At 50.8% G+C, this 10,572-nt stretch overlaps 1 protein-coding gene across 1 annotated transcript; it reads right to left on the reverse strand.

The window, feature by feature from the left end:
• Nucleotides 1–1,128: 1,128 nt before the first annotated feature.
• Nucleotides 1,129–9,404, reverse strand: FUNDC2 (FUN14 domain containing 2). The gene is made up of 5 exons (XM_050901490.1): nt 9,348–9,404; nt 8,702–8,852; nt 7,235–7,310; nt 5,916–6,050; nt 1,129–4,076 (listed from the first exon to the last, which is right to left on the reverse strand). The coding sequence occupies exons 1-5, from the start codon at nt 9,364–9,366 to the stop codon at nt 3,999–4,001; spliced, it is 459 nt and encodes a 152-aa protein (XP_050757447.1). The 5' UTR covers nt 9,367–9,404; the 3' UTR covers nt 1,129–3,998.
• Nucleotides 9,405–10,572: the final 1,168 nt, after the last annotated feature.

Genomic DNA, 10,572 nt, shown 5'->3' on the forward strand with positions numbered 1-10,572 from the left:
AAAGCAAAACAAGGAATTCATTCACTGCTTCCCATCGGCAGCCAGGTGTTCAGCCATCTCCAGGAAAGCAGGGCTCCATCACACGTAACGGTTACTTGGGAAGACAAACACCATCACTCCGAATGTCCCCCTCCTTCCTTCTTCTTCCTGCAGCTTTTTATTGCTGAGCATGACATCATATGGTATGGAATATCCCTTTGGTCAGTTGGGGTCAGCTGTCCCGGCTGTGTCCCCTCCCAACTTCTTGTGCACCCCCAGCCTCCTCGCTGGTGGGGTGGTGTGAGAAGCAGAAAAGGCCTTGACTCTGTGTAAGGTCTGCTCAGCAATAACCAAAACATCCCTGTGTTATCAACACTGTTTTCAGCACAAATCCAAAACATAGCCCCATACTGGCTACTATGAAGAAAATTAACTCTACTCCAGCCAAAACCCGCACAAGAATACAACATAGCTGCAAGTCAGGCAGCTTGGCTGCTATTCACAGTCCAGAGCTACATGTGATACCATCATGTTTAAATAGAAGCTGCGTGATATTTTTATAACCGGGGCTCAAGATCAGAATAATTCAGGGCTAGCCTTCCCCTCCCACCGCCCTCCCCCCAAAAAAAGACCCTTAAGACAAAATAGGAGTTTTAGTATTCTTGAAAAGTAGGGGAAAGTGATGACAATGTTGTGCAGCAGCTTGAACACTTGACAAGTAGCTCATTTTTCCGTTTTGCCCTATCTGAGCAGGAGCAGTGGAAAGTAAGTCACTAATAGATGATAAAAAAAATTAAATATTTAGGCTTCTGATGTGCCTATTAAGAAGAAAAGCCTCATCTTCATGCCCATTTCTACTCAGGTGGAGCAAACTTGCTCAGCAGGGCAGCCCTGAAGTCAGGCTGGCAGCAGAATCACTTCCTACCCCAGAAGCATCCCACCTATTGGGAACATGGGTGATTGGTGCCAGGATCATCAAGGAAAGGGATTTATTACAGCAACCCATGGTTACCTGCAGAGAAGAGGGAAGGCTGGTGGCCTTATGCTACCAGACTGGCTGTAACTGCTCTAGTGAGTCAAACATAACACACAGGGTAAGACAAAACCATGCTGGTTCCCAAGAAGTCAACAGACCTCACACATAGAAGCTATTAGAGCAAAACTGTTTAATAAAATATCACTTCAACAAGCATTTACATACAATATATAAAAACACTTTAAAAGCCCAGTGTGTTTTAAACCTCCTCATACTGGAACAGATGCCAGAAGTTGTTGAAACAAGACCAAAAAGAGCAGGGGAGGGGAAGGGCGAAACACCTCATCTTGGCACCTGCAACAATGAAAATGCATCCCCACAGAGGTTGATTCAGCATCAAAGCTTCCAGTGTGGGCCCACAGCATCAAACGGTGCCAGCCACGAGCCCAACACTGGCACAGCAGAAAGGTTTGCCAGATCCTGATGTCCTTGTCCATTCCCTGCCTGCATTCACATCAAACTCAACATGAATTTGTCACTTGTTTCCCCTTCCAGCAGCAATTGAGGTGTTTTAGCTCCCTCTCTGGGCCATTTCTCTCCACAGCAGCAAGTCATGACCCTGTGGAGCAGAACCCAGTACACCCTTCCCTGGGGCTGGGCAGAAATAATGACTTATCTGAGCCTGAAAAACACCCCTAAGGTCTGTTAATTATTTACTTTGAGCTTTGTCATTGGAGAAAGCTTTGCAGGGATTATTGCATCTCAGAAGAATTTGTGTAATGCAGCACACCAGGCAGAGGGGCAGCAACACTGTTTTCCTACAGGAATAAGAGACACCCTGCAATACAAATGTATCAATTCATGCACGTTCAGCCCTGCAGAGTTCCTACCAAAAAAAAAAAAAAACCACCAAAACCACCATCATCATCTGTCACTCCACTCCCAAACACCAATTTACTGAAGACCTATCTGCTGCATCACATCACTCCTGCAGTCCTGGATGGCTTTTAGGAAGACCATTAAAAGGACATGAACCCAGCTGCTCCTTCCTTGGCCATGTATGGCAGGACAGGAGCAAAGACACCAACTTCTGTTTCCTGATTACCTGCAGCCTCTTTTCAGATCCTGAAGGTGAGAAAACCTCAGCTAAATCAATGTATTGCTACACTGACACTTCAACAGAGCCGAAACAAATTAACAGCTGCAAGTGCTCATCCCAAAACCTCTGGTGGAAGAACCCACTGTTGCAGCTCTTCCAGCAGCTCGCAGGGGAAGATCTCCATTTCTAGCCATACTGAGAGCAACAGTGGATGATCAGAAAGGCATTACACAGCACTGGCGATGGGGTGCAGCCACTGAGTCAAGTGCTGCATCCCGATCACCCATGCATGTCATCATTCCCTAGCATGTTTCCCATTGAAGGATGGGCTGACTTTCACATTAAAAAAACCATTCTTGGCCAGAACTCCTACATGGACCTGCTGGAGGACATCACCGCGCCATCATGCAAGCTCCTGCACTCTGGAAAGTGGTAATGCCAGCCCAGCACAGCCAATGCAAAACAACTCTAAGGGATTTTTTTTTTATTTTTGTAATTTTCTCTTGTAGGTTAGAGTTCTGCTCTGAACACAGCTGCACTGGGACAGACTGTCAAAAAACAGCTCAGCTCTGTATCTGGGCTGCCTCATCACCTGTAGGAGAAGGGCTGCAGCTGATGGAATTAAGCAAGCAGCTTTTTGTGTGGAAATGGTAAACACAAAGAAGGAAGGAACATAACCAAGGCAGAAAGTATGGAAATGAGCCACTCCCACAAGAGCACAACCTGGTTTTCGCAACAGTTTTGTCATTTCAGTTGCTTGCAGAGACCAGGGAGATGGAGTTTGTGCTCTGCAGAGGCAGGTGAAGGACTGCACTCCAGATTTTTACAACCTCCACCACCACCACTCCAGCAGAGCTGGCAACAGGGACCCTGGCCCAGTACAATGTACCCTAAACAGGGATGCATTTCCTGTCTACAATCCTGTCCCACACGGTTACAGCTCTAAGAGCATTACCAACACCGAAGTGGCCAGAGAAGGTCATGGTAAACCTAAACATCAGTCTGAGGCCCAACGTGATTTACAGTAAGTGCCACAGCTGAAACGCACACTGCCTGAGCCAGCTAGCCTGACACAGACACGTCAAGCATGCTGGAAGCCTGCCCACCACAAGAGAGCGCCTCAGCACATTTCAAAGGCTGAGCATTCAGCTAGCAAGTGAAAAAGGCGCTCTACAGTGCAGGAAGCTTGGTGACTTTCAGAACACATGATGAGGAAAGCGCCTGGAGAGTCACCCACGGTACTCAGTTTCCACCAGCAGTGCCAGTGCTGCAATTCCAGTAAGGGGCTCAAATAACAGCAGAGGAGAAGCCAAACAGCCATCTACGTGCAGTGCAATGGCAGTGGGAGGGCAGGAGAACCCCCAGCACCACATATAGTATGAACTTGCTCCTTACCCTTCTGCCCTGGACACAGCCCAGGCTGTTCCCTGACACTTCTGCATCCACCCCAGGACAGCCAAGCACATTTTGGATTTCACACACCATCTCTCTGCAGAGGGAAGAACAGGCTTTCCAGGTACTGGGGCAGAAAAGTGCAAGCTAAATAGCGGTGAACAGCTGACAGCTGTTGTACACATACACTAGCAGACAAATGTACATGTAACAGCCCTGAGCACCTGGGAAGAAGCGCATTTAAGAGATTTCTCTGCCACTACATGTTTACGAGGCTGCAGCTCATGAGAAAATTAGGGACTGGGCATATTTGGTGGGGAAAGGAATCACAGTGATACACCGGGAGTCATAAGCTTTCAGACTGATCCCAGCACCCTAACAGCCCAGAGGAAAAAGTTGGAAATCAGAAGCAGCGTTGTAAGAAATAAGGACTGGAACCTGTGAGCAGAAGGGACTGAGCCTGTCAGCAACATCCTTTGACTTCTAAGTGAGAGAGAACAGCAGTAGAGGAGGGCAGGGGAGGCTGGGCATGAAGGGAGAGTCGAGCAGTTTCTAGGATGCCATTCCGAGCAGGAATCCTCCAGCAAACCCTCCAGTCAGGATAACATTCTTCTTCAGAAATATGATCACCTAAGCAGAGAAGAGAAGAGCCAACAGTGTTCAACAACAGCAGGTCACCCACCCACCTTCCCCATAAGAAGACATCCCTCAGGCTGTTCTCCAAGGTGAGTGATGCTCGGAGACAGGCCACTGCTCAGGTCTGGGAAGGTATCCTACCTAATGACCTCTCCTCTCTAATCTCCCCGCTGCATGTACAGCTCCTGAACTGATCCAGTCCCAGTGCAGCCCAGATCTTCCGAGAGCTGCAGTCCAAGCCTACGTGCTCCAGGGCTCTCACAACCAGCACAGTCAGTCTGACAAAAGGGACTGCTGGCTGTGTGTGCCAGACCAGGGTACAGCAGAGTCCAGGGTAACTAGGCCACTCTGCTGTCAGATCTACTTAGGTTTTCTTGTCAGACTGAAGAGACACTTCTCCCCACAACCCCAGCACGTTTTCTCCCAACCCTAAGGAATTTGCAGCAACACATGGTGAGCTGGTGTCATGCCTAGAAGCCACGCTGGCTGTCTCAAATATGCATAGACAGAATCATAGAATAGAATCATAGAATTGTTTAGGTTGGAAAAGACCCTTAAGATCATCGAGTCCAATTGTTAACCTAACACTGCCAAGTCCCCCACTAAACCATGTCCCTAAGTGCCACATCTACATGTCTTTTAAATACCTCCAGGGATGATGAGTCAACCACTTCCCTGGGTAGCCTGTTCCAATGCTTGACAACCCTTTCAGTGAAGAAATTTTTCCTAATATCCCATCTAAACCTCCCCTGGCGCAACCTGAGGCCATTTCCTCTTGTCCTGTCGCTTGTTACTTGGGAAAAGAGACCGACACCCATCTCGCTACAACGTCCTTTCAGGTAGTTGTAGAGAGCGACAAGGTCTCCCCTGAGCCTCCTTTTCTCCAGGCTAAACAACCCCAGTTCCCTCAGCCGCTCCTCATAAGACTTGTTCTCTAGACCCTTCACCAGCTTCGTTGCCCTTCTTTGGACATACTCCAGCACCTCAATGTCTTTCTTGTAGTGAGGGGCCCAAAACTGAACACAGTATTTGAGGTGCGGCCTCACCAGTGCCACGTACAGGGGAACAATCACTTCCCTAGTCCTGCTGGCCACACTATTTCTGATACAAGCCAGGATGCTATTGGCCTTCTTGGCCACCTGGGCACACTGCTGGCTCATATTCAGCCGGCTATCGACCAACATCCCCAGGTCCTTTTCTGCCAGGCAGCTTTCCAGCCACTTTTCCCCAAGCCTGTAGTGTTGCATGGGGTTGTTGTGACCCAAGTGCAGGACCTGGCACTTAGCCTTGTTGAACCTCATACAATTGGCCTCAGCCCATGGATCCAGCCTGTCCATATCCCTCTGTAGAGCCTTCCTACCCTCAAGTAGATCAACACTCCCACCCAACTTGGTGCCATCTGCAAACTTACTGAGGATGCACTCAATTCCCTCATCCATACCATTGATAAAGATATTAAACAGAACTGGCCCCAATACTGAGCCCTGGGGAACACCACTTGTGACCGGCCGCCAACTGGATTTAACTCCATTCACCACAACTCTTTGGGCACAGCCATGCAGCCAGTTTTTCACCCAGCAAAGAGCACACCCATTCAAGCCATGAGCAGCCAGTTTCTCCAGGAGAATGCTGTGGGAAATGGTGTCAAATGCTTTACTAAAGTCTAGGTAGACAACATCCACAGCCTTTGCCATCTCCCCAGTATTGCTGTCATGCAAGCATTCCCTCCTTGTATTGGCACAATGGAAGATCCATAAGAGCCCAGGAGTCAATCCCGTTTTCTGCTGTCCCTCCAGCTAAGCACCTGCACACGCCCTGGGAGACTTGTCTCACCTCATCCACTCTGCTTTTCACTTCTGGAGACATTTTGTTACCACTGCTGTGAAATTTCAGCTGCTGCTTGGCTTTGTTCACGTCCCGTTCCACTAGCTTCCAGTCCACTTTGATGTATCCTGTGTGGTTTGCAATCTAGAGTTTTGAGGGATGGAAAGAAAGTTCCTGGAGTAAAGTCCTGCATGACCATGGCTAAACAGATCCCCTTGCCCACCCACCTTCCCTGACCACAGCCTCCTCCCACACACTGGTCCAGTGGGCTGAGAAGATGAGCACACTAGCTTAAAAACTGGACAAAGGACCACCTCTGTAGCTGTATTAACTGTCCTGCAACATCTGTCTCTCACAGTAATCCCCTAACAGCAGGGCACACATTGCAGCTTAGCCTGTTTCAGCCTCTATTCTCTAATGTAAAGCTGGCATCACATCCCCCTTACAACTGCCACGTATATCGTTGGGACTCTCTGCAGCTCTCCTGCTGCTGTGGGTGGACACAGCTATTAATAGCCTGCTCCTCTCTAAATATTTCATCTGGTCAGGATGATTCAGCAGTGAAACTCTCCCTGCTCAGAACAAGCTTTTGGCTTTCAGCAGGACAAGCAGAGCCAGAAGAGCAGGGAGAACGAGTCACACACAAGACAGTGCCTGAGAAGCAAACAAATAAGACCACTGAGCAAGGCCTGAGAGCTGTCCTGCCTCCTGCAGGATGCAGGAGCTAGATGTCCACATTCAAGCAGCTCCCCTCAGTGCCAGGGTTCTTGGAAACCAGGAGAAATGGTTGAGAACAGAGAGAGATCTCCATTTCTCTCCTCTTCCCCAATGCTTCACAGAGCGCCCCATCTGTGCTGGCCTGACTCCTCAAGTAGCCAGGTTGACAGGAAGCATATCATGACATGGACAAATCCCTCTTGACATCCAGGGCTATTCCTCCAGGGACACCATCTCCACAGGCATAGGACTAAGTACAGTAGCCAGTTCTGACCAGACAGTCCTGCAGCAGCAGCAGCGTGGTTTGCCGCAGCTGAAGGCTGCCTCCTGCTTCACTCAGGTGCCCCCACGTGCCTTTGGCCTGGCCTTTGTTAGCAGACCCTAAGCAGATAGCACCTTTTGGCAATCCTTAAGTTTACGAACACTGATCCTGCTTTGCTGCTGCATCTATGTACCCTGAGAAACATATGCCCTTGACATCCACAGCCACACAGAGCTCCTGGCAGAGCGGGGAACTGGCCCCACATGTCCCAACAGGTAATGATCACTAGACAGCCCTTTGTCCCCACCAGCACAGTTCTCAGAAAGCCTGGCCCACTGTTCATACACACCTGAAGTAGGAAAAAGCCACCTCCCACCGCTGTTGCTGCCAGCTTTCCAACTTTCTGGAAGATGAATCCAGTACACCTACAAATCAACCAGGATCCAGTCAGGAGAATGAGACACCAAACACACACTCCTCAGCATGCTTCCCACAGGCAAGGCTGCCTTTGGCAGTAATTACCCAAGACTCAGAGACAGCCTGACAAATGGCAGAAGAAACCCACATGCAACCAGACAGAAAGAGAAAGGATTTGCGCCCAGCCAAAAGTGATGCTTTATAGCTTTTTACGTCTCACTATCACATTTCAGCCTTTTGCAGTTTTGATTCTTACCTCTTCAACATCAACCTTCTCCCAAAAGAGTAACGGGAAATGCGTGTTTTCACCAAAATCAACAAGTGATTTTAGTTTGTTTTTTTTTTTTAACTGGTATCATCTCTGAAGGGAAATTAGGCAGCACATCTGCTGCTGCTCCATGATAGAGCATGAGGAGCAGATCACAAGGCAAGCTTCTTTGTTGCCCAAACAACTGCTTACTTTTCCTTTTCATTTCTCAGAAGAGAAAAATGCTGCAACAAGCAGACAGTAGTGGTCTAAAGCTATACTGGTCTCCAAACTGGGTTACATGCATTCAACATGAAAGACATCACTGCAGCCACCAGAACTCAAGCAAGTGCCACCCCATTGCTCAGTCATGCAGCAAAGGGCTAGTGTATTATATCACCCAAAACAGACTTTACTTTGACCACAGTTTCCTTATCAACATTGCAAAACAACAGAGCAACCTGCTCTTACCCATTTCTGAATACATACTCAGTGAAGATACAAGACTGAGGTGGCCAGCTCATATTTTTATCAGAAAATGAAGATCTGTCATACATTTTTAAATGGTTACCCCTGTGCCAGACGAAGACGACAGGCACAGCAAGAAGCAAAGTGGTATGATTACACGAAGTTTTCAACTCAAACAATGCTGCTGTGGGAATGAAATTACAAATAGAGCCACAAGCCACCAGCCCCAGCACTTGCTACAACCGATGCGAAACCCCAGGAACCATGCCCACAGGTGCAATAAGCCACCTCCACAGGAGGTTTTTGTGCAGATGCCTGAAGCACATCCACCTCCAAGGAAGAAGGTATCCTTGTTCCAAGAGGCTCATATTTGCCTGTCCTAAATTCAACACCACCACTTTGTACCAGAAGTTAAAGAGAATTATCTCACCTCAAAAATTAAAGCCTGATGCCATTTTCTTCCCTAGGAGGTAATCTCAGTTCTTCATTTCCACTTTAGAGACAGCTTTTAAGACCTCCCACAATTCACCAGAGCATGCCAGGGCACAGTGGGCTGAGCAAACTGGACACCTGCTTTCTCTGAAAGACTGCCAGATGACCACCCCGCACCTGTCAGCGTGTTCCCAAAAGCCCAGCTAGTGCCTGCAGGCAGCCTGCAGCAATGGCAACCCCAGCACATCTTACCATCCCGTGACCCCTCCGATCACCAGCTGCGTGGCCACATTGTATTTCTCGGTGCTTGACCCCGAGCTGGGGGCGAATACCTTGCGCCACCAGGGCCGGTTCTTGGTGTACTCTGCCAGGTCCAGCACGTTGAACGAGTCCTCCTTCACACCTGCAGGCACCTGGAGAGGCTCAGTGCCAGGACTGCTGTCCCACAGCCCACTGCCAGCTGCCCAGGGTGTCCCGAGGGACACAGGACCCCCGCCCAGTCACACAGCCCGGGGGCCTGGCACTCCCCCCGGGCCTTTGTGAACCCTCAGACCCCCCACAGGGCCCCTCAGACCCCGTCCCCGGGATCCCTCACCGCCCTCGGTATTCCCGTAGGTCATGCCCCTGAGGAAGGGGCACGGGCTGAGGAGCCCTGTCCCGGGAGCCGCCCCCAGAGCGTCCTGCGGCGGCTCTGGCCCTCAGGCAGTGCCAGGCCCCGGTACCGGCCGCCGCGCGTTGCCAATGGAAACGGTGCCGCGCAGGGCACGGGCCCCGCTCTCCGCCCAGAGGGCCGAGCTGGGGGAACCGGGGGGGCCGCCGCCGCCGCCGCCGCCGCCGCCGCCGCCGCCGCCACGCCACGCCACGCCGCGCCGCGCCGCCCCGGCCCGGCCCGGCCCACCTCCGCCCGGCACCGCCATGTCACTGCTAGGCTCCGCTCGTCGCCGCCACCAGGCCGCCACGGGCACGTGACCACGCTGCGCAGGCGCGCGGCCACGGCCTCACGTGACCGCGCCGCGCCCCGCCCCGCCCCCGGCGCGTCACTGGGAGAAGGAACGCGCTGGTGAGGGGGGCGGGCACGTAGCGGCGGCGCGCGTGGGGAGAGCCCGGGCACGCGCGTGGGTGTAGACCGGCCGTGGCCATGCATGTAGGCATGCGTTGGCCTCGACTGTGCGCCCACTGGTGTCCGTCGGTGTGCCCCTCTAAAAGGTTGTCCCCTCTGCTACTGCAATAGCATCACCTGCTCAGGAGTGGCTCCACGGGTCCCCTTGTTGGAGACATGCGAGGGAAAAAAAAAAAAAACCAAACGATGCTACTTAGTTAACGAGGCGCGACCTTGAAAAGAGAAACAAGATGACACCATAAATCAGTCGGATAAAGAAATACCAAGATAAGCACAGGGGCATCCAAAGAGCTACTTGAACTTTCAGTGAACTATCCTAATTAACATAATAGAAAACCCGCCCTTAGGTAGGGAGAGCCCCCTACCAACACAAACCCCTCCCTCACAGAACATGCGCAGTAAAAAAGGAGGTTGCTGCGACTTTAAGTGGAGATGAGGCTTGCGAGAACCAATAAGAACCAGTGTAACTGAGCGAAACTGTAAAAGTATTGATAACTGTTGCTCGAAATGTATAAAATGCTTTACCGTGTGTTAACCGAGTGTGCTAGCTTTGTGGAGTTACCACCTAGCACCCATCTCCATGCAGATGTGAAATAAACAAATATCTCAACTCCGTGTGTTAATCAGCTTTTTTGCACACCGGGTGAAAGAATCCTGATTTTTGGGACAACACCTTCAGCCCCGGTGTCCCTGGTGCCGTGGGTGGCTGTGCCATGGGGTCCTCCAGGATGACTGGCTCAGGTACAGAGTATCAGCACAGCACAAGGGGGCCTGTGGCATCCAGGAGAGAGACAAAAGGGGCTCCAAGGGTATCTTAAAAGCTTCCTAAAGCCCATGGCAGTTTGCTCCCTCTGACATGGGAGGCTTTTGCTCGGCTGCAAGCTGTCACTCTGCAGAAACAGCGCCTTTTGCCATTTGCTTAAAACAAACACAACCTTCCTGGGCAGCTCAACACCCTGGCACGTGGGCCAGGACCTCTTTTCCTGTGTTGGGTCACACAGAG

The sequence above is a fragment of the Gymnogyps californianus genome, chromosome 9 (assembly GCF_018139145.2).
Source record: "Gymnogyps californianus isolate 813 chromosome 9, ASM1813914v2, whole genome shotgun sequence".
Lineage (NCBI taxonomy): Eukaryota > Metazoa > Chordata > Aves > Accipitriformes > Cathartidae > Gymnogyps > Gymnogyps californianus.